The following is a 25,101-nucleotide window of genomic DNA, read 5'->3' on the forward strand; positions in this document are numbered from 1 at the left end:
AGTTAAAAGTACATCAAACAACAAAATCCATAGTCCCAAAATTCCATTAAATAATACTGAGTAATTATGTGATCAATAATATTTAAGTGTATATATATATAATCTATATATATATGTGTGTGTGTATATAATCATATCATGAGTAATTAAGGTATCTATTTACATGCCATGCAATATTAGAATGTGTTGCAATACCTAGGCACAACAGGTGGATTTAAGAATGGCTGTGGTGGAAAAAAATAAACTTATTTTTGAAAATGAGCACATTACTTTCTTTCAGTTCTTTCTTTTCATTATATACAGTGAAAATTTCAGATCCATTCTGGTAGCTAAAGACATACTTTTTCTACTGTACAATTAGGTAGCAGTATAAACTTAAAGTTGTAATTAGAGCCATGAGATGCTGCAGTTAGAGAAAGCATTCTTGCTTCAAAACTTAGCATATGACGTATATGTCTAAAATATTCTTCTCATTGTGTACCCAGTTCTGTGAAATGTTTCTCCTACAAGAGGGTGCTTTGCTCTAAAGAAATTAAGGTTTTTGTCCAGTGAAGTGATGTGTCTATATCAATTAAAAACCAAATATCTTCTGTTTCAGTATTTACTACCAAAAAACTGCACTATGGTTTAAAAACATTTGCAATTCCACTGCTTACTGAGAGCCTTGCTATTTCTGTTGCTAATTATGGAACAGGTCTTGACATTTTTCTTCATAATAGGTTCAATAAAGCCTGAACAATCAGGGTCTGGCCTTTTATTTTACAATCTTACTATGCTCCACTGGTTGAAAACAAACTATAAAATGGCCTTTCGTAAGAAAAGCAGTTTATAATATAAACATTTGTGTTATATAAGGTATTGTATTTCAGAGAATCCGAACTGGAAGAAGAATTGTATCTTATAGTTTTACAAGGAACCATCTACAAATAAGAGGGTTTCTTTGGAACAAGATGAAAAGTCAGAGATGTTTCTGGATTATGGTATAATTATATTCGATGGATGTATCCACTAAGGGGATCAGCATTGACAGTTGATAAAACTAATATTGAGTTGGATCTTAATTATCCATGATATACTGAGCTTATTCACATCTCTGGATGATATTGTATCATGTTTTCTGTATGCTAAAAACCTCGCTCTGCTCTAGAACTGATTCACTTTTAAAGTTTCTCATTGCAGCAGCAAGGACTTCAAGGAGCACACTTCTGCTGAAGAAGTATATTAAATAGGAAAGAATTAGGTATGAAGAGGTAATGCAATGAATACTCAGTTGCTTTCCCTGTTGGAATTGGCACAGGTGCGCACACCTGCTTTAGAGAACTGTCGCTGTTTATTTTACTATACAGTAAGAATGAATGCAATAAGAAAGTTTTATCAGCTGAATCAGGTAAATATTTTTTGGTCACAAGAAAATAGTCATCACAAACCACTTCAGTTCCACTTCACTTCACTGCTACTGTTCTTCTGTCTGAATAGATATGACACCACTACTCTGCTCTCAGACCAGTAGGAATACTTTCGTCACTTATTTGGAAGTATCAGATGCTACTTACTAAGGCTATTAGATCCCACTTCTATGCCTTTTGACATCACCTATTGCCATGATTCTCATGATTCTCACTGTGTCTTTCATTAAAGTTTCTAGTGTCGTGCTTTGTTCAAAACACCGCAAGATTAAAATTCTAATTGATGTTGTGAAATGTTTTTCCCTATTTCTTTTCCTTCTCATGTAAGTTACATTAGTCTTTGTTACTCCTCTTCTTTCCTCTTGCAGATATGCATCTCATGCTTTTAAGCCATTTATGTATCTTGTTTCTTGAGTTTCTCCATTAGAGTTCTGTTCCACTCCATGCTCAAGCCCCTAAGATTCTTTCTGATCATGATTCTTATAAATATCTTGATAAAAAGTAATAATCACATTAAGCAAGTAATGCAAATGTATTTTTCTTTTTATCTATTTGCTAAAATGTATATATATTTCTGCATCTTCTTTAATTCTACCCATGTATTTCTTTGTCTGCCTTCATGCAGTTCTTTGAGAAAGAGGTCCTGATTGCTTTCTTTAGTAAGAATTGGCATAGTATAGGGCTAAGTAGGGCTAAATAACTGTATCTATGAATGGTTTCTGTTTTACTAATTGGACAAAAGTTTATTTTGTCAGAGACATAAAAAATAAAGGAGTGTAGAATAAACCTGTGATCTTTCAAATGTATATATTAAGAAATAAAGAAGTAAAGAACGTCCAATCTTCCTGGCAGAAGAAAAAATCTAAAGCTGGCATTAAAGAGGCATTCATATTGTGCCAGTTTGCTAATAATTCTAAGTGATATTTAGCCTCAAAGCTAGTAAACTCAAATAGCAACCACTATTCTTTTCTTTCCAAGAAAATTGTTGTGAATGAATAGGCATTTACTGAATATATGTTTAGGGCCAAATTCAGATTCCATGGAAACCTCTGGAATACATTCATTTGGCTTAAATGTGAATAAAATACAGATATCAGGGCTGCAAACATTCACTTCCTTCCTTCCTTCCTTCCTTCCTTCCTTCCTTCCTTCCTTCCTTCCTTCCTTCCTTCCTTCCTTCCTTCCTTCCTTCCTTCCTTCCTTCCCTTTCCTTTTTCCTTTCCTTTTTTCCTTTCCTTTCCTTTCCTTTCCTTTCCTTTCCTTTCCTTTCCTTTCCTTTCCTTTCCTTTCCTTTCCTTTCCTTTCCTTTCCTTTCCTTTCCTTTCCTTTCCTTTCCTTTCCTTTCCTTTCCTTTCCTTTCCTTTCCTTTCCTTTCCTTTCCTTTCCTTTCCATTAAGAATCTGAAATTACTCAGAATTTGGGAAAATTTTCATCTGCTAGAAATTTAACTCATATTTGTCTGTGCTCCTCGTGTACAGGTTCATAACAGCACAAAGTATTGAAGCTTGGAAGAAAATGTAGTTCCCCTTCTGTAGCAGTTGTCAAGTCATTCACTTTCAGTCTGTGATAGACATTTTTTCTAATATATTCTGTTTAAAAAGGCACTTATCATTTAAAATACTGCTATTTGGGTTTTCAAATAATTATTATATTTTTGGTTTTAATATTGAACTCAGGGAACCTCTACTTTAAAACTAAGCGTGTTCAAAACTCAATTATTTTTATTGATACATCTTTTTCAGGGTTGTTGCGCTTTTTTTTCTTTGTTTTCTTTTTTCTTTCTTTTTTCTTCACTGTGCTGCAACAAAAGTGCTTATATAACCACTCAAATTTTCCTTATAAGAAAGTATTTACTGTATTTTGATATGACTTTATTCTGCTCTCAAAAGAAAGACTGAGTGCTGACTTTTCTATATGCTACCATTGTATTGATACAGAGGCTCATGCAAAGATGCTTATTACATGTGCTTAAGTATGTCTAATCTGGGCTATATTCTGTCACCTTTGTGCTGGGTAAGTAACATTTTACCCAATTCAAATAAGTAATTTTTAATAATTTCCTACTTACTATAGGAATGACAGAATACGGCCCTCAGGATTTATCATTTGTTGTATATTCCATTAATATACATATTTATATGAACAAATTGGGCCATGATATGCTTAGAAAAATAACTGGAAATTCAAAATGAAGCAAAGAAACAAAGCAACAAATAACAACATAAAGAAATTAACAGGAATAAAGTCCCTTAGGCATCTGCTAAAGAACTAACACAACACAATCAGGAATTCAGAACATTTATTGCAAGAGCTGAATAACTAAATAACGTTGAACTGGCAAAGCAGTAACAAGGATAACTGGTTAGATATTTATTCTGTCAAGTCATCAAACACCCCTCACAAACTGACATAAGTACTGCAATAAGCAATGCACCCCTAGCCCATTTTTATGCCTTTTATACTGTGCAGGGGAAAAAAAAAATAAAAAAAAAAAAATGAACTGCTATATACAAAAGACTAAGGAAGAAAAAAAGATTGTGTTTTTGGTTAAGAATAAAATCACTTTCAGATTAGCTAAGTTTGTTACTTTAAGACTGATGTTTCACTGTGGCATAAATAACTTCCGTTTTTTTTTTGCAAGGACTTTTTTTTTTCTTTTTTTTTTTTCTTTTTTTGCATGCTATTTATTCGTGTAAATCATCTGTCATGCCCTAACAAAAACCATTAAAAATGTTTGGATTTGGATTTGCTTTGCGTGCAGCTTAGATCTTACTAACATTAGGAGTCACTCTGCTGGTTTGACTGAGGTGACACGATACTGGTACCTGCCAGGCATTGACCAACTATGATAACAAACAGTTAAACAGCAATAATTAGAGATTTAACCCTTTAGTTCCCCCAACTAGCCTACCAGGAGAATGCTCAGTTACATCATGAAGGCACAACACATTAAATATTCTGTGGCTATGGTCTAAAAACACTTGTGTTACTACAACATTAACGCAGATGAAGATCAACACAAATGCTGCTGTTTCAGCAATACAAACTGTCTTAGGTATAGACACACACTTGCCCAGTTGGAAAAATATGATTATTTTATTTTCCTTCTGTAGAATTTCCTCTGTATACTCCAGCTGAGATCAAAGTCAACTACCACTCATTAAATGACAAATTGCAGCTAATTTGATCAATGATTCCAAATTAACATCTTTCTCTCTCACCTACCACCAAAAATTTAAATAACTTTCTTCTGTTTTGCAGTTTCCCTGTTTTATGAAACATAATGGAAGTTAAAAAAAAAAGAAAAGAAAAAGAAGAAAAGCTAAATTTTAAGCCCTTACACTACTCTTTTCATTTCTTGATATCAAAAAAAAAAAAGAAATTTTACCTGGATGCTGGCATTATTTACTGCTACATAGGAAGAAATAAAAAAAAACAACAACTTTTTTTTTTCCATTTTCTAGAAAGAAAACACCCCTCCCAACCAACCACTCCTTTTTTCCCTTTTAACACAAGTGTTTTGAGTTCCTTGGAACATTGTGTGTCAGACAGACTACTAACACAGAAACACCATCATTGAAAATAAAAGCAAAACAACAGGAAGCAATGAAAGAAAGAAAAAAAGCAACTGGGAAACACAGAAATATGCTACAGTGTCTTTTCAAGTGAACGTTATAAGTACACAAAAATTGTAAGTAGTAATTGTTTCTATTTACAAGTATTTGAACACTGATTGACTTATGAGTGTCCACAAACATTGTTAATAGCACAATAGGTTTCATGTTTACAGCTTCAGTTGTTTTGTTTGCAATATGATCTCAAGTATAATGGTCCCAGCATAGATCAATGACAACAAAAGCACAATATTCTAACTGGATATGCTTTTCAATAATTGCACTCCACAGAACTTTCTCGCTCTCTCACTCTCCAAATGCATCTTCTGTTGTTCATAGCAGCAGTCCAGGGTCAAAAACCAAACAAATAATAATTAAAAAAAAAGGATATTTGCAAACTGGAGAGGTCTCTGCAGATTTTAATCATGTCTATTTAACAAAACCACACAACTAGTAGAAACACTCTTTCATGTTGCAGGACATCATACCTTCCACGTCGCTAATATAAAGATATGCATATCTCTGCTAGGTGAAGCATAGTTCTAGAGGTCTAGCCAGTACATAAAGCTCTGACACACACACAGTATTAGCAAATCTAAGTAGGCTAAAGTCATTGGTCCAAAGTAACCGTTTCTTATAGCTGGTGCTCCTTTGGACTCTCAACAGCTCCTGAGGCCTGTTTATAAGACTTCAAGTTGGCCAGAGGAATGTCAGTCATGTGGTTGCCAGTGTTGAAATGGCCCTCACTGGAACCATACTGCTTTCGGTCACTGAACTGGTTTCTGTTGCTATCTTCTTTCCAGGTCCTGGTCAATGTGTGTCCATTAACTAGTTTGTCCTTCTTAACCCATTCTTTCTGAGGTGCAAAGGTGGAGAGGGGAGACTTTGGCTGTTGGTATGGGCCCAAGCTGGGAGGCATCCAACAGTTGTCTGAGTGACCCAAAACCAGGCATTCTTGAGTACACATCTCTGTAGCTTCAGCTAATCCTCGTGGCCCAAGAGGCCCATCTGTAGAAAGAGAGGAGAAGAGAAGAGAAGAGAAGAGAAGAGAAGAGAAGAGAAGAGAAGAGAAGAGAAGAGAAGAGAAGAGAAGAGAAGAGAAGGAAAACAAAATAGAAAGAAGAAAGAGGTGAAAGAAAAAAAAGAGACACAATATTAGATTGTGATATTTGGCATTGAATTTATCCATATATATAATCAGAAAATTAACAATGATTCTGCAACAAAATACTGTGCCAGTAAATCCTAGACATGTTTTAATTCTGTTAGAATGTAGTTGCTTTGAGAGGAGTATGCTCTCTGAATATGCTAACTACATAGTTTCTAAAAGTGGAAATATAGCTCAAGCAGCCTTAAGTTATCAGTCTCAGATCCTACTATGAATAAACTTAACTTCCTTTTAGAGTAACACTAAGAAAATCGAGCTAGGTAGGTGAAAATTTCAGAGAAAGTAAACATACCCTTGCAGATTATGGGAGACAATTAATGCAGTTTGTAAAGGCGTACAGTTTGAATGTATTCTCTTCTGCTTTCAACTCACTTTACCGCTGCAGAGCCTTGGTGAACTAACAATCTACTGCAAATTGAGAAACCTGTGCATTATCCAAAAATGATTTTGCCCAAAGGAAAGCTCTGTATGCAGAATTACTCTAATGTCTGCTATTTTACAAACTTGCCTTGGTGCATAGTTCTAGACATCTACTTGGCAGATAAAACTCTGATGCACACTCCTCAAAAGTAAGAGAGAAGTTACACTTTACTGGATTTAATGTGAAACCATGAAACACTTCAAAACATTGCAACAAGAAAGAGAATAAAATATGCAATTCTTCTGACCATTAAACACATCTCAGATAGCTGCTAAGCAACCATAAAAATCAAGGTGTAAATAAAAAATAGTGGCTTGTGTAACTCTCGTACTCAATAAAGGACTGTTCTCTTAATTCTTTGTAAGTCAGGAATATGTTACCACAGGAGACAGAAATGAAGTCTGCTGAAGTACCGGGCAAATTAAATACCCACATCATTGTTTCACATGTTTCAGAGGACGCAGCTGGCCACCTGTAGGCATCTTGCTGTCAAGCAAGGAGGTGACCCATGTCTTCAGCAGCACTTCATTCTTGCCGCATTTCTAAATGGCTGAATTTACTTATCTGATCAGAGTACGTGTATGAGGAAGGTCAAGCCAGGAAAAATGTGAATAAATTACTTTGTGTGTCTTTGTTAGATATTTCTCAATATCTGAGACATGGTCTGTCATGATTCTTTGCTAAATGTATTTTGAGACTCCTCTTCTTGACTTCAGAGTAAAGCACCTGGCTAGTGCTATAGACGTATAGACAGAGAGCCAGTCATCTTGACCAGGCACACTAAGAAAAGAATACCCATTGTTACAACGCAGCAATCCAGACGACCTGAACACTCCCCCAGTGTTCTTGAGTCCCTGTGTACCTAGGAAGGGGGGCCCTCACTGCCCGAGAAAGAGATTGACCATTGGTCAACCCAATTAGTATGAATATTAAAACATCAAAATGGATATTCAAATATCTGGTCAAAGTCAGTTATCTCAAAACCCTATGAGATTACATAAAAGGCCCTTTGACCTCTTCTGGATCACAGCAGGCTGAGACCAGTCCCCCTAAGCTGGGACACCTCTCAGGTGTAAAGCACAATCTCATTTGCTAACACAGCAAATGAAAAGATCTTAGACAAAGTCATTCCTTCTCAAGAGCCAGCCACCACCTGTCATAGAATGCCATTGCGTTTTACATGTTTACATAAACCACTAGAGGGAAATTTTCAGGCTAGCCTGTCTATCTGTCATGATCTGTACCTTTCATATGCCTAAACACTGATATATCTTTGTATGTATATGTATCTCTATATCTCTATGCTTGTATATATGCTTATTACTTCAAGTAGCAAATAGGAGTGAATCTGGTGATTTTTAAATCTGATTAAGTTGCTGATCAATTTGATTATTATACATACACTGAATATTTTAATCCCTTTGTTAATCAATTTATAACTAAGTGTTAATTGGAATTTTGAAATCTTACTCTAAAAAATTCCAAATTCCTGATAAACCAAAGTTTTTCAAATTCCTGTCAGTGACACCTGCTCTCAAAGCAGAATACTATCTCGCTGACCAAGGAGGGAAGGTTTGGTAGGGATTAAAACTTTTCAAACACAAAGAAAACCATTTCAAGAAATACAGTGCATACGCTCTGTGCTTCCAGTCTACAGTGGAAAAAACAGATAGTGGAAGAACCTTCAGTACTATAGTTCTGAAGAGGATAAGGTATTTTTCCTGCTTAGTTACATAAATTTCAAGACAAAAGTTGTTTATTTTCATTTAAAATTTAAATGAGTAATAAGGTGGTTTTACTTGGGACTAAATATAGGACATGTACGGTCTTATAAGCTACATTTCAGGTTCTTTGGAAGATTTACTTCATGCTTTTGGGGTTTTTTTTCACAACAGTTCCAGGCAGTTAGTGTTTTGTTAAACTCAGAATGGATTTTAAACATCTTTTGGTTTAGTCATACTTAACTTGATAAATTTTCTGGAGAGCACTGGAATATTTAGATATCTGTTACTGCGAGTAGCAGACAGAAACTGGGTTACAATTCTAAGATGATTACCTGTTCAGGAGGAGCAGCTCTTTGGTTTGTTTTTTTTTATTAAAATACCACTTACACTTCAAAAATTAATTATTATACACAAGTCTTCCTCCAGGCAACTTTCCTATGCAGAAATTTCAAGCAAAAGCAAGACTAATGTAGTCTCTCGAGCAGGCCAATTACAATTTTTGTATACATATGGGTCACATCAAGTGACAGTTGTAGGCAGAGTGAGGCCCTCTCCTTTCAGAATAGGACTCGAAATTCCAGGATAATGCTTGTAGAACCCTTCTTTTAGCTGTATAACAATTCAAATAGGTGTAATATATAGTGTAAGCCTGCACACAACTCTACATAAGCCTGTATGTAAAAATCTGTGATAAGAATGCATGTCCGGAGTTGAGTAGAGGTTCAAATTCCTACTCAAGTAGGCATATTTTCCACTACTCTAACTTATGCTTTTCAATCTGTAAAATACATGGAATATTTCCTTGCCTTATTAAAATATTATGAGGTTCAAGTTTGCAAAATGTTTTGTAAGATATCATCTAATATATAATTAACAGTTGCTATTTTACTCACTTTATTTTTTACATCATCAGAAGAGAAAAAGAAATCCACAAAATATTTTTCTTAGAAATGTAGATTGTTGAAATAACATAGTTTACTTACGAGTTGCCACAAGGAATGATCATGCTTACTGATTAAGGAAAAAGATATTTTTCACATTCTGTGTGATACCAATAATACCTGATCTCCAGTTAAGATTCTTAGATCCACATACTATGTTTTTGTAAAAAAATATTGCTAATTGTATTGGTGATGATTTAGGGGACTCTATAAAGTTCCCATTGTAAGACACAAGAAAACAATCAAAAACAGATCTGGGAAAAAAAAAAAACCCTCACCTACAAAAAAAAAAAAAATACAGTCTTTCAGTAATACGGGTTTTTTTCAGCTTCTATTCTGTGCAATTGTTTGCCAGTATAGATGGCTTATTCTTTTCTAAGACTCCTTATTATTCAGGTTGCTATTCAGTGGCATAAAGCAGAATGATCATGAGCAGTATGATGGGAGAGAGAGATCTTCTGGGGGTAGCTTGCACTGAAGAGTTGGCTGCTTTGTATTGAGAAAGCATAATGTTGCCTCAATAGTAATTATCTTTCTCCTCCACCACTGCTGAGCAATAGCTTTCACCCAATTTTCTAAAGTTGTTTCATTACTGCATACAATGACAACACTTAAAAACCTGTTCCTGCTGGTTTAATTTTATAATTGCATTAATTTGTTTCCTTTCTCTTCATAAAAATGTCACTGAAATTTCTTTATCAAGTTTTTCCACACTGAAGTACTTTGTTGATATGGGGTAGGATATGTGTGTGTGTGTGTGTGTGTTCAAAGTATTTGTTCTCAAAACAATCCGTAATACATGAGTCTGCTTATCAGTCTTGGCTGCTTGAATATACAATGACATAAGTGCTGATCAAACTGTATAAGCCATCTGTCCCTGGAGTTAAATGTTTTGAAAGCAAACCCAAAAGTGCAAAAGAAAGATTCCCTTAAATTGTCTTTCTAAATATTTATATCAGATCTTACCTAAAAATGCTTTTCTGTTGTTATTGTATTCTGTTAATAGCTGTCAAGCAGATGCATGACTTGCCTATTCAAAAGCAAACAGGTGTAAGAAAGAAAATAATATATGTCACTCAAGAGCCAGTCACACCCTAATGCTGGAATTTCTTTGTGGTGTTTTATCTCTTTTTATTATATCCAGAAGCTAAACTGCTATTTCATTGATTAACTTACTGTTGCAATTAGCAAGTTTCCAGTGTGCTGACCAGCTGCTTTTCAACCTGCTTCTTTAAAACTCTCTTAAAGCCAGAAATACATTTTTCAATTCAGAAGGAGTGAAGACCACAAGATAAGTTCCATTCAGTGAGACTTTTTGGTCTCAAAATAAACCCCAGTGGTCAAACTTCGCCAGAGGGTACTAACATTAAGAACAGTGGATTTGAACATGGCCAAACTTGTGTTTCAGACAATCATTTTTATTTAACTTTTCATATTGCTTCTTAGAAAAAAAACGTAAAATAATTCAACAGCAACATTTTCAGCTCTATTTAACCTCAAATACAGAAAGCTTTTTTAAGCTTTCATGGGCTGCTTTACTAAATGACCTTTTCTGAGACCACATGTTTTTGCAGCCTTCTCCACATGTATTGGAATCAAAATGACATTTTTACATTTTACAAAGTTTTTGCAGCTACTCTATATAATAAATATAAAACCTGGAAAACTGTTTATAATGAAAAAAATGCTTTTGACTTTTTTCCTCTTAAATATCAGCCAAATAAATGAGAAAGACCGTTTTCTATTTCTAGTCTGTTAAAAAAGATAATCCAAGACTACAAAGCCACATACATGCTGTGCTAGATGAGTTTCCTTGGTATTATTAATTAACAGCAAGATTCTTCAGTGACTACTAAAAATACATTTTTAGCAAGTTATTACATGGTCACTCCACCTGGCACAGTCAGTGCTGATAAAATCACATCCTATCCCCAGATAACCTTGTTCCAAGGTCCCTGAATTCCTGCATCTGCTGCTACCAGTTTCAGTAGGTTTATCACCATCATCTTTTAACCTGCTGCTTCTCTCTCCATTTCCTGGAGTTGAATCTTCTATACTCAGGAACAGATCAAGAAATCTCTGCTAGTTCCTATTCCTTGTCTTGGCTGCAATCTTCTTTTTCATCTCTACTGAACGAAACAATACTGGAAGAGAGAAAACCTGGGGATGGGGAGGTGAAGGGGTAAGTAGTAAGTGTGTGTAGAAAGTACTGCCCAGAACATAGAAATGCAGCAACAAAAGTGTTTTTAAAAAAGACTGGGAAGCCTGCAGAATAAGTATTTCTACACAATTCTGTGAAATACTTAAGTGCTCCAGCTGAGTTCCATAGAAATGTAGGTGTCTAAGATCCAAAATATAATTTAGAAAATCATGCATGACTTCCTTGAATCCATGGGCAGCTGATTTTTGAAATATGAGGCTATTCAGCTACTTGAAATTCTGCTTCTACACAGAATTGCTTCACTCTTCTGATGACTGAGATTGTTTCATGACTAAATCTTTCCAGGCTTAAGACATTAAGTGTTCCCTTTTCTTCATATCTTGAATATCTAAATGTGTTAGCCATTTTAAGAATACCACATATGTTGTAGTGTAGAACATGTAGCAGTCCAGTCGGCTGGTGTTATCCCCCTCCAGTTTATACCCATAGGCTTATCACAGGAAGAGCACCTGCCTTTTGTTTCAAACATATCTTCCTGATATCAAAAGTATCTTCCTGATGATAGATTCTGGCCGCTCTCTCTCTCTCCTGTAGACATGCAAAAATAAACCTCAACCTTGGTAGCATGAATTCTTCTGATAAATGAGAAACAATTCTGTAATCCTCCCTGCAGAGAAGATTATACCATGTTTTCTTATCCACATAAGTAGCACTGAAGTTATTAATCTACTGTACAAAAGGTCTCTGTTAACACTATAATAGCTGTTAGAAAGTATTTCGCATTTCTTGTCTTGAGCGCCTTTCAGCTATAGCTGCTCCACTGCAAAAATTACAATGAAGGGGAGCATTACTTGGATTATTGCGGTTTGTGTTTTGGATTTTTTTTGTTCACCAGTCCCACCCCCGCTATTTTTACTAGAAATTTAATATTAGCCCATAGAAGATACACCTCCACCAGTAATGATTCTTGTAAATATCTTCTTTTTGTCTGTCCTAACTTTCTGTGCCCTTTTAAATAGCTTTTTCTACACTGGCATAAAAGTACATAAATCTGCATATATTTCCATTTGTGCACATTCAAACAGGAGTCATGTACCATAGATCCCACACTTTGAAGCACTGGCAGCCTAGACAGACTTTCCTTGTGTTTTACAAGCTTCTAAGAGCTGACACCTTCCAAAAAATGCAATTTAGTTTACAGCGCCTCTGAGAATAAAATCTTTGGTTTTCTAGACCTGTTTACCTACACATTTCTTGGAAGGAATTTGTAGTCTGTTTCTGCAGATAGGAAGAAATAGCAGGCTATATCTACCGTCCATCTAGATGCAGAACAGGTGCCTCAAGACTAAGTTTGCATGCTGCTGTGCCTAAGTAAATACACTTAGAAAAAGCATATAAGGAATTTCAGCCAAGTTTTTAGTAGTTTAGACTGGCTAATAATTCAATGAATTCTTCAAATCCAGCTTTTTTTTGGAAGTAGAAAGCTTTGTTTACAGGCAGGCTGCATTTACACCTCTTTCTCCCTGCTATCTAAAGACACCCTTAAAATTAGTTCAGCTGTGTAGTATTATTTTTCGGTTTTATTGTTGTTGTTTTGTTGTCTGGGGTTTTGCTTTGGGTTTGGATTCTTTTTAGTTGTTTTTTTTTTTTTTTGTTACGACTGAAATTACTTAATAATGAATTTATTTAGGACTTGACTCTTAGCAACACCTCAGAATAGGAAATAAATTTTTATAGCCTAGCCCCTTGTGGTCCATAGAAGATATGAAACAGCCCATTTCTTAATCTCTACCAAATACACCTTATGCAACTGCCAAGTTTGTAAGATACTAGGGGTCAAGTTTGCTTAGCAATATCTGGTCTTTGTGAATAGATAGGTGACTCCACTAATGTTAGTCTTGTGATCATTCTACAGGCAAGTTACAACACTCTGAAATCACAAGGAAACAGTCTACACAATCAAGAGTGTAGGAAGATGCCGCAGGAGGCATTACGAAGCAGTAACGGTGTGGAGTGGTGGTAAACTGCCCCCTGAATAGCTCAAATCTGGATGATTTAGTACTCTTCACTGGTCATGAAAATCCAGCTCTGTTACTTATCACAGGTTGCACATTACCTATGTTCAGATCTCTTTGCCAGTCATTTTTTTTTCAGAATTTAGGTGGATGAAACTTTATACCTTGTAGTAAAAAAAAAGTTGGGTTCACCAGATAATCTAGTGGTTCTTTCTGGTCTTAAAGATATATGTATCAGCAAATATTAACATAAAACTATATTCTATATTAACTTCCACTGACAAATGTAGCCAATTGTAGTGTACCATTCAGAAACACAGAACATAGAAAGTAACATCTGGGATTGTTATTCTGTTTTAATGAATTCTGTCATTAAAACAAACAAACAAACAAACCCCACAAATGACTGCAGCCTAGGTGTCATGTCACAGACAATCACCTTCCAGACGGAGCAGGAGAAAAGAAGCTCAAACAGGATTTAGCATCCGCTCACCCCCCTGCTTTTTGTTAACAAATAAATAAAGATTAAGTGCTTTACACATCTCTCACACAGATTTCACTCTCTGGTCACAGATGAAAAGTCAACATTTGCAAATGGAGATAGTCAAAATACAATAACATGTGAGCAGCCAGAATAGCAGATTCTCCCCTTGAGAGGATAATGTTATTTAGACAGAATTTATGGCACACAAATAGCAGACAGTGTATCTTTATAAATTTGCACCCATCTACGACATGGCATAGAACTCATCCATCTTCTTATCACAGAAGTTATTCCTATGAAAAACGCTGTCTCATCTAAACTTATTTCCTCTTTTTTTTTTCCTGCCATGCATTTAATTTCAGCAGAACAACCTGACAAATCAAAGTTCCACAGAGAATTCAAATTAATCTTCTTAATTTGATTGGATCATTTAATGAGACCAAAGCACAGCCAGTGTTCAAGTATTTGGTGTAATACTCATTTTCAGCATGAATCTTTTTTGTTATGTAGCTCTTCATTTTGCCGCCTAAAAAAGTCTGTGTTCACAAAAGGTGACGACGGATGGTGATAATAAAATATTTATAAAGCATTCCATGGTCACAATGACTTATTATATTTTTTTATTTCACACCTAAATATTTATGGTACTTGATCAAAATATTTTGTTGAATCAATTTACAGGCAACTTGCTGAGACAGCACTGCTTTTGACATGGTCAGATTTTCTGATTTATTAATACTCCCCTAACACGAACCAGCTGTCAGTCAAAACCAACCTAAGCCTCGATCTGGAACATTCTGTCAACTGTTTATCGTCAAATCAAATTTTGGTGAGTAATTTCTACAAATTTCATGTGAGAAATGGTAGCATTCAATGTGACAAAAAGATACTATTCAAAATGAGAAAGGTGGACACAGTGCTTTGAAATTGAGCTGAACGATGTTTATTTCAACACTATACAGTTTTTTTAAACTTCCTATGAGGCTGATATATGCCTGATCATTAATTCATGTACAGCAGAAAAAATAAAACCAATCAACTTCAACTTCATTTATTATTGTTATTTTCAAAAGTAGTCTAAATTAAAGAGATTTTTTCCCTCATTTTCTGGAATTTACAGTAAAAGCCTGAACTTCTGACTTGTGAAAATATAGATCATGCCTTGAGGGCAGGAATGATACTTTGCGGTTTTATCGAAGTAAGGCTATTTACTTTACTAATCCATAACTGAATAAAGACACAATTCATCATCATATACACAAGAAAAATGAGATGATGCCTGTAAATCTTTTTATTTAAAAAATTTAAAAAATCAGCTATGATCACCTTCAACATAGTTCCCTTCTGACTTGACATACGGCTGCATACAATGCTGCCAATGCTCAAACAAATTCTGTGGATCATTTTCTGAAAGGCTGTTGAGGATCTCAGTTGTTTTCACTTTCACATCTCCTCCTAACAAAGAATGGGTTCCTTTGAGCAGCAACCTGATCTTTGGGAAGAGCTAGAAATAGCAGGGATCCAGGTCTGGTGAACAGGGTGGGTGCTCAAGCATAGTGATGGTTTTATTAGCTAAAACCTGCCTCACAGGCAAAGTTTTCTGGCCTGGCACACAATGATGTTTTCTGACCGAGGGTAAAAAAAAATGCCTATATTTAAACACGCATCCAGTTGTACTGAGTGAAGTGATTGAATTGAGCTTTGTGTTACTGTGACGGATTATGACATGTTCTATAACCATCTCTTTGTCTCTCCCCTCCCACTCTTGGTTAGTCTCAGGGGTTTTGTGTCTGACCTTCTATGATGAACTGTGCTGTCTGTACAAATAAATATATAATACTTTTTTATATATATTATATGTATTTTCTATATTTTGAGATATAGTTTCTACCTATCCATCTAAGTGCTTTATTTTCATTTAACAATAGAATGGAATTAATAGGGTAATGCATATTAAAGTGAACAAAATTGCTCACAAAATGAGAAACTTAATTACTGTGCTCAGGTTGGGTATCCAGTCATCCTAACCTCCTTCTGTTATCGATGGAGAGTGAAGCATTAGCATGAAGTGATTCAGCTGTCTGAAGGCCCAACTCACTTTCTAGAGGTGCGACTTTCTGTCCACTGATAAAAAAAGGAATCTATGGATGATAATTACATCTAGCTCTATGTATTTAAAATGGATTTGATGAGTCTGAATCTTTACCGCCATTTCACAAGATGTTTGGTTAATTTACTCTGGTCTCTTGAAAATGCACTTGAAAAAAGTTTTTCCTTTATAAAAAAAATGGTTCTTGCAAAGTATAAACCAGCAGAAAGCTACACCACTCAACGTACCCAAACGGCCGTGCATCTCAGTCCAAACCATCTACTAAATTTTAGTAGTTTTGTTAGTTTATATTAATCATCGTTGATAAGTCTTTCCATAAGTCTCCTCAAATACCTCTAATTCTCTTTTAATCTCCAAGCATTGTCACTTTTTCTGTAACCTTGAAGTATTACTAGTAATAGTATTCAGCCGCTAGTTTAATATATACTTGATAGCTTAAGAACAAAGGTTTCTTCATCTTATTGTAAGAAAAATTTTTATAGGAGGTATGGTATTCTAATGAAACATAACTTTTCTTTTAAGATGACACTATGTTTCAAAGTTTCATAAAACTTTGTCCTTTCAAGCAAGTTCTAGAAATAGAAATGTCCAGAACTTGATGAAAGAGACTAGAGAACGATAGTCTCCAAAACATAATCTTACTGCTTTTATTATCCCCTACATGTTTATTAAGAAATATAATTAAGCCTATTTTTGTACAGATATATGAAATTCATTCTGTAATTGTTAATTACAGCTATCTAAACAAGTATTACATTTAAGTTGCAATGCATCCTCTTTCTTATGAAACCCTATTACTAATAAAGTTTTCTTGTACTTTTTTATTATTATTTTATTTCTGCAAAATTCAGACCAAAATCAAAATTAGGTTAAACTGGATTTTTTGCATATTTGTGGCAGATGCCTTATGTGTAAGTGCTACTATGGAAATACATAGTTTAACTGACTTGAAAACTCCTTTTCAAGTACATTTTTTTTTTTTGCAGTATTAGGGCTTAAGTCCGGGAACTCATTCTCCTAACTTAGCCTAAGTGAGCCTGAATAGCTGAAGTATGTAACAGAAGAAAATATTTAAATTAGTTGACTAATAAATTTGATTACATTGTTGATTTTTTCTTCCCTTCCAGGCAAAAATATATGCTTGATAAATTGCTCAGGACACGGAGGTCTGGGATGCCACTAAACTAGTCCAGAAATAAAAGAATCATTTCTTAATTCTGCTTGTATAACAGCATCTCATTTAGTTAGCTTTGTATAATTCAGTTCAGTGGCTTTTGAGTTGTCCTAGGAAGTGTATACCTTCAATATGTCTCAGTTACACCTATGTTATTATTCCTTCATTTTCTTTAAAAATTAAATTAATTTACAGTTTTCCAGAAGAGATATCCATAAGTCTCTTAATGAGCTTATATAGTTTACAGTAAAATGCCTATTAAACAAATGTTCTTGAGTCAGAATGCTTACATTTTATTAAACTACACATGAAAATTAATCTGTGCTGTATTAGTCATTACACTCAATTTAGTGAAAATTAATACGGAAGCAATGTCTGTATATACTGGTTTTGTTAGTCTCACAGTCCTGTTGTAATCCTTGGCAAATCTTACCTGGAAGAATGAAGAAAAAAAATAATTTTTGATTCTAAAGAGGAAATCATATTTTACATGAATTGTGAATCCACATTTAATGGAGGCTGAAAAGTTTCATTTACATTCTTTCTATTTAAAGAAAAAATCTCAGCAAACTAAGCCTTCCAAACCTCTTATGCTTGTTTTTTACTATATTATATTTATTCATGCAAGAGAGGCTAGAAAGTAGGCCACTTTAAGTTGCATCTGAATCTAAGTATATAGTAAAAAGACTGTCTGAAAGTAATGCACAAAATGCACATATAGTGCATCTCTGCTAACACATTTAGAGGAATATCCTGGATGGCTTTTCCAGGTGCCTGAACTTTTTTAAGCAAAGAAATATTAACAAATATTATTGATTTTTAAATGGATTAAAATGGATTGAGGGAGATGCTGAAGGAAGAATTGCTACTGTGAGCAGAGATCACAAATGCTTACACATTTAACAGGGTCTTTGCATTCTCCTTTATGGTTGGACACAGCTTAGCTTCTTGAGTAATCAAAAATGAGTAAATTTTGTTCATCTCTAAAGCAATTTTTGGGCAGGAGCATACCAAGAAAAAACGTTGTTTTTCTTTCCTTAAATCATTAGTTTTGTATAATACAAAAATACAAGAATTAAAATCTGCTTAACTCCTGATTATTAATGTATTTTTTATAAAATGTGGTTAGAAATTCATATTCCTCAGTCAATTTTATAAGAATCTAGGAATTCCTATGACATGTGAATACTGAACACTTCATTAGACCTTTTATTTTTGTTCCAATTTGAGACATAAAGGGAAACATAATTTCATATATGTGAATTCACTAGCTTTAGTTTTATCTTATAAAAACAATAAAAAGAAAAAAAATAAAAATCAATGCATGATATAATTTTGGGCACACATTTAATGAAGTATGCAACAGACATCCCATCCAATCTTCTGAAAATAATGGGCAGTTTGAACAGCTTTGTGCTGTTTTCCTTTTGCATTAAAAAAAATAATCTGCAGCACAGATGTTAATTACCATTTATAGATTGCCTTGTCAAAACACCTAAGAATTATTGTTCTGTTAATTATTTCATCCTGAAGTTGGTTTCAGTGACTTATTCGAACTGAAGAACACTGAGAAGGATCACTGACGCCGGATTAGGACACCCAGTATTTCCCTGCAAACCTCAGCCAGTAATTCATGGCTTTGTGCCAACAGTTCAGCTTTAGAAGAGGAAGTATTAAACATCATAGTTATGAGGGAATTAACAGTCATATTTAAGAAGATTATTTCCCTTGTATCAAGTAAGTTAATTCATTAAATGGTAACTTCAGAGGCAGCAAGTCATTTAGAAACAATGTCAAACACTTAAGAGCACAATGACGTACCTGAGATGCTTTATTGGTACACAAACAGAAGTATTCCAGGCCAATTTATTGGCAACAACAGCAGATGGCTGTTGTTTCTCAACATATTCATTGGATACATACCTCTTCTCCATTGAAACAGGTTAAGTTCTGCTACTGCTTTCATTGGGTGTAAAACTGGGTCTTTTGTCTCTATAGAACATCAAAGGAATTTTACCTGTAAACTCGATTTAAGAAAGAATGCACTAACGGAAACGGATCAATTCCCTTGTGAACAACAATTCATTCCTTTAGCATTCATCGCTATATACAATGCTAATTCTTCCCTTACATGTTCTTCGGCTCAAGACTCTACTTTTTGCAAGTTGTCTATATATAATTCTGCTTATTGTCTTTCTAGACCTGTTTCCAACTAAAGTCTCACAAGCATGCCTAGTTTATTTTCCTCAAAAAAGCTGCTATCTCATATCATCTTCTCAACTGCCTTGACGATAAGTCCTTCTCTTGTACATTTATGTCATGGAATTTAGTTACCAGATATCTTTTAAAATGAGTGGGGGATTTCTTTTTTGTATTTCATTTAGGTACAAAACTTAAAGTTACTTAAATACAGAGTTATAAGCAATGTAGGATTCATTGCACCATAGGATTCAGCTGTATAGACAGTCATCTCAACTGATTATGCAAAGAGAAAATTTCATCTCTAGTATTTGCAGTCAACAAGGATCAAGGTGATGGAGTCCTACAGAGGAGACAAATATAGGACTGAGATTCAGATTCAAAATTTAAATGTCTATAATGTATATATCTACCTGGGAGCTACAGATGCATGTATTTTCTCATCTCATTTTATTTAACAGAGAACCTGTTAATCCCATTTGTCTAGTCAATGCAATACAGTAATTCACCTAACCAAATGTACATAAGTGAATCTGAACAGCTCTCTGTATTATACTGACTGTTTTGACTGGAACTCCATTAACCATAAGGAGAAGTTAAAGGACTTAACTCTTATGTACATACTTTCATGCTAGACAGCTAAACTTAGCGTTTGAATCTGGAGCTATGTCCTACCCTTGACTTTGTCAGAGCACATCATTTTCATCTCTTCATGTCTGCACACAGATTAGGAAACCTTCCCTTACATAATTAATTATTTCTTTAAAATGAATTGCTGTATCAAACTGCTGACTTTTTAACTTAAAAAAATAAGCCCATTGAAGTAATTATTTTTCCCTGAATTCCATTACTTGTGAGTGGATTTCATCTGAATAGAATAGAGCCCCTACTTTAGCAAGGCTTCCAGATGGTGTCAAAGACCATACTGCAGAGTTTCAGGACATATTCACTAGAGAAAACTTTCATTTTTTTCTCCATTGTGACACAAAAATGAAACTAATTTCTTAGAAATAGCAGGCACAGCATTCACCTTCACAGTATTGCAGATCTCTGTCAGTATAGCAGGGACCAAATCTGTAGCTATAAGACAGCCAAGAAAACTGAAAAACAGTCAACTACCGAAAATTCCATAAATGCTAATGGCTTTGCTGAGTGCAAGATGAGATGACAACCCTTTCAAAAAGTTTGAAAATATGGTTTACAAAATAAGCTGCATTTGGTCTTCCATTCAGCCATTAATTGCCAGCAGTATTCCTGATTAAAATAGAAAATGTTATTCCCTGCTGTAGGGAGAAAAATAACACTGAAAGTAGAAAACACCTGGCATACACCTTCAATATGAAACTTTATATTAAACACTGCATTTTTTTTCTTTGTTAATTAATCTATTTCACAGTCTTAGGCAATCACTTCACAACTTCTCAGTAGTCTGACTTTCAAAGGAACTTTATGGTCTGTCAGTTTCTATACCTGTACTGTCAAACAACATGGGGATGACACCAACAGCTTGGTAATATGTTTGCTTCTAGCTTGCACAATGTTCTTTTTCCAGAAGGCACTAACATTAAAACCATTCTTTGTCCTAACAGTTATGCATCGACAGTGCGTTCTTTGAGGCTGTATTAGTTTACTAAGTAAACCTTCAGGGTCCTACTATTTTACAGCTAAAAGAATGAAGTAGTAAGATCTCCTTGTTGACAAGGCTAATTAAGTAAGACTGTAGCACTTGTCTGCATGAATCCCCACCTCAGGGTGGCCTGAAGCAGTCACAGCACCAAGTCGGAGTACTCACTTAAAGTTCATATTAACTCTGTTGCATATCACCTAAGGTTCCCTGTCTACACTTGATGTGCTTTTGTCTCATACCTGCTGTTTACTGGGGAGGCATTGACTACAGACAAGCAAGCACAATTAATCAGAGAACAAATCAGAGAACAAATTCAAATTCAACGCCAACTGATTTTACCAATATGCGAAGTACGAGATGAATGTTACCCGACTGGGATGTCATAAATGTACAGCCAGTCTTAGAGCAATGAAAAGCAAGCACAAGTTACTGCAAATCTATAATAATTGATCTGAAGGAATTAGACAGAATTTAAGAGGAAAACGTAGCAGCATGACAACTGAAAAAGGGAAGATCTGCCACCTCATTTTTTAAGAATGGTAGATGATGTGAGATCACCACGGTAAATTGCTTCATTTTAGAAGCAAAGGATAATTGAGTAAATCTCTTGTCTCCAGATTTCAGTAAAGTTTGTGATTAAGTGCCACATAAAAAATTATTTCAGTTTAGCTAGAGTATTTGTGAATACAACCTGTAGGTTTATTCAAGGAGTGAATAGATGATGCTGAAAGGGGAAGTATGGGGCTCGAGAGAGGTTCCAAACAGTTCAGTATCAGAACTAATCCTGAATAATATCCTTGGTAACGGCCTGATCTAAATACATGTGAAGGACCTGACACAAAACTGGGATGTATGATCAGTAAAGATCGAGTTATCTTATCAAAAGAACTAAATAATCTTCAGGACTGAGAAAGAAAATAAATTCAGCATTCTCTTTTATTAGGGAAAACATGGAGATTTTAACTTGTTTCATCTAGAAGAATGATACCAGAGAGTGAAAAAGGTGAAAAACAGGGGTATGCAAATAAGGATGTAAAATAACATCGTAAATTAAGAGATAGTGTTGCCATGAGAATAGATTTAATGATATGGTGTCTGTAATAACAGACTGCTGGATCCCTTCCTAACACTTGGATCCTTATATTAGCAAAAGTCTCTCTAGAAAAACAGTAGGCCTATCTTTATCCTGCATATTAGTGGAAATTTATACTGTTACATTACATTTCTTAATGTCTGACTATAGTCATGGCAGATGATGTACAATAGAAGTTTGCATTGTAAAAAAGTATTAAGGTACTATAGTCATAATGTAAAGTTTCTAATACAGGATAGATAAAAGGATTTATCATACCTTACAGAGAGAATATGTGGTGTTAAGGATAAGAATCCTGAGAAAGAAGGTGGGATTTTTTGGTATGAATGCTGCCCAGTATTCACAAACTTTCAAAAAATCTCACCTAGTTAAAGAAGGCAGGAGAAGTAGGATGACCTGATGAAATGCTGGAATTTGCCATTGAAGAAAACCTTTCAGCTAATCATCTAGATTATTTAAATAGCCTCTTTTATAATGTGATTAACCTGAACTACTTTAGGTCTTACTTTACAATGAAATGAATTGTGCCCTGAAAGTGTCTACTTCTCCCTGCTGACTACTAAATTACCCAAAGTGCTTGTGTATGTGAGATACGCATGTGGGATCCTTAGCTTCTACAGATGAAGCAGCAGAAGACAGATCTTTCAAAATATCTACTGAATCAACAACAGTGTGTGTGACCTCAACTATGTCATTTAGTTCCTCGGTATCTTTACTGTCCATCTACAAAACGAGGATAATATTATTCCTATACCTTACAGGGCAACACAGTGAGCTGTGGATTGCATGGCTCTCTAATACCATGGTGAGGGATGCCCTATAAGTATTTAAGTCACTCCTAGACTGGTAAAAGAGGAAACGTAGCAGAACAGGCAGTAAAACTTGCCTGATTTTTTCCAGAGAGAGACATTAGACATCTTCCTGAAGCAAAGTGCTGTTGAAAGATGGGGTTCATGTAAAGCATGCTCTGATCATTCATAGAAATAACGTCAATGGTTTTGAAAGAGTGGGCATCCTTCCCTCCTGAATAAGAGAATTCACACAGGAAATGTTTTTCTCTCCTGTCACAATCTATTCCATTTGTCTCATGATTCAAATAAACAATTGCTGAGAGAACAGAAGAATCCTTTTTGTTCATTGCCCACTTATACATGACAGATACTTCTAAATTTTTTGTCATCTTTTAAGACACCTGTCAGGGAAATGTTTGTCAGCATTAAAATTTTTAGTGAAAACTCATTGCAACACATTTCTAGTATTATGCTGTGATTCTTCTCATAAGATATGTGCTCATTTCATATATTCCAAGCCTGACTTTGATCTCATTTATACCAATAGCAATTGACTTAAGCTGAATTACTCTTAACATACCCTGGAATCACTGTCCTCATATTCCAGCCAGAGCTCAGAAATCTCCAGCAGGAAAGTGCCTAAGTAAGGCTAAATTGGCATTCATCCAGAATTCCCTGGGAGAAAGGGCTTTTTAACCACATTGATTTAGAGAAACATAGAGGCCTTATTTATTTAAAATCAAGGATATAAATATTTTAACAGCAGCATCAGCCGCAAAGAGAAGGCAAGCATTGAAAGTTTCTGAAAATAAAAAAAATCTCCTGTTAGGTTGTCTAGAGCTAATGGCTGATGATAGAATTTGGAGAGTGCAGAGGAATAGGTACAAAGAAGTACTTGTCAATAATAAGAACAACAGGACTCTATTTACAATTCGATGTTTAAAGCCAAAATAGACATTCTTTTCTCTCTTTGATCTCAAGAGAAGTTATCTGCAGCTCACAGGCCTGAATTTGAGTCTTCTTATGTCACTCAAAAGAAGTACTGAGATAACTGCCTAGAGATGACAGACTAGCAACCCCTCTAGCAAGCCAGACCTGGGGGGGGGTGTCATGTTTTCCCTTTCTCAGCTGAAAGCACTCTTCCTACTTAGAAATACTCTTTTGTTCTCCTATGGTGCCTGAAAATCTTTCTCAAGAGATATGAAAAGTTGAAATTCATCTTATAGAAAAAAGATCTCTTCAATTTCCATAGGAACAAAGAATAACAAAATGAATGTAAATCTTTTTTTTTTTATTATTATTCTCAAGGCAGCACAGCTCACAGAAGTCATAAACCAGATCTCCCACTACATCAACTGTCATAGCACCACTAATGTTAGAGGGTGCCCCCCCTTGTATCCTTCTCTGTAAAAGTCGCATAAGAATAAGCCAATACTATTCAATCTCAGTCATATAAAAAGCAATGAAATGAAATCATATTATTTGTAACTATACATTTCCAACATATTTTATTGCTAACCAGACAACTGGCAGGGCAAAGCCTAAAACCTGATGTCTTCATGATCTATTGTATTTTAATGGAAAGATTGCCTTTTTTCAAAACATTTACACAACATTTTATTTGTTATAATAAAGTATGACCCCAGATAAAATACAGCAAGTAAAGAAATTTTACAGGTTAAAGAGACAGAGAAATTTGGGAGACTAAGCTCTAATATCTAGACATGTCCAATCACATTATTCAAACCATATCCCAAGAGATCAAAACTAGAGCTCTGAATCTTGAAAGCTAGCTATATTATCATAACTAACTTATCTCAGTTTGGTAATTCTCTTATCTAAAACCAAAGTTTCCATGTGATCAAACATATTCCTAAAACACATGGCTGGAAATATGGACAAATATATATATATATATATATATATAAAAGATTCCATCAGAAAGCTTTTTAAAACTCTAGGTGCAAAAGCAAGCTTTCCAATTTCAATTTTCAGTGAGCAATCTGAGAGTGTCCTAGTAATGACTTTTATTTACAACTGCTAATATCATTCAAATCTGTACTGGCAAGATCTTAACAACATAGGGTTTCTACTTTTAAAATAATGCCTAAGTTATTTGCAGACTTGTCAGGGCATTAAAGAACCTGTTCTCCTCCATTCAACACACAAGCCT

General features: G+C 34.8%; 1 protein-coding gene across 4 annotated transcripts in view; it reads right to left on the reverse strand.

Annotated features, from left to right (window-relative positions):
- Positions 1-2,754: 2,754 nt before the first annotated feature.
- PCDH9 (protocadherin 9) overlaps positions 2,755-25,101 on the reverse strand; it is a 685,822-nt gene continuing 663,475 nt past the window's right edge. For all 4 annotated transcript variants that reach the window (XM_054072403.1, XM_009561447.2, XM_054072398.1 and 1 more), the window contains one exon: positions 2,755-6,028. In XM_054072403.1, the coding sequence (XP_053928378.1) occupies positions 5,655-6,028 (374 nt within the window). In that variant the 3' untranslated portion in view covers positions 2,755-5,654. The remainder of the gene's footprint in view (positions 6,029-25,101) is intronic.

This window comes from Cuculus canorus, chromosome 1 (assembly GCF_017976375.1).
Source record: "Cuculus canorus isolate bCucCan1 chromosome 1, bCucCan1.pri, whole genome shotgun sequence".
NCBI classification, from domain to species: Eukaryota; Metazoa; Chordata; class Aves; order Cuculiformes; family Cuculidae; genus Cuculus; species Cuculus canorus.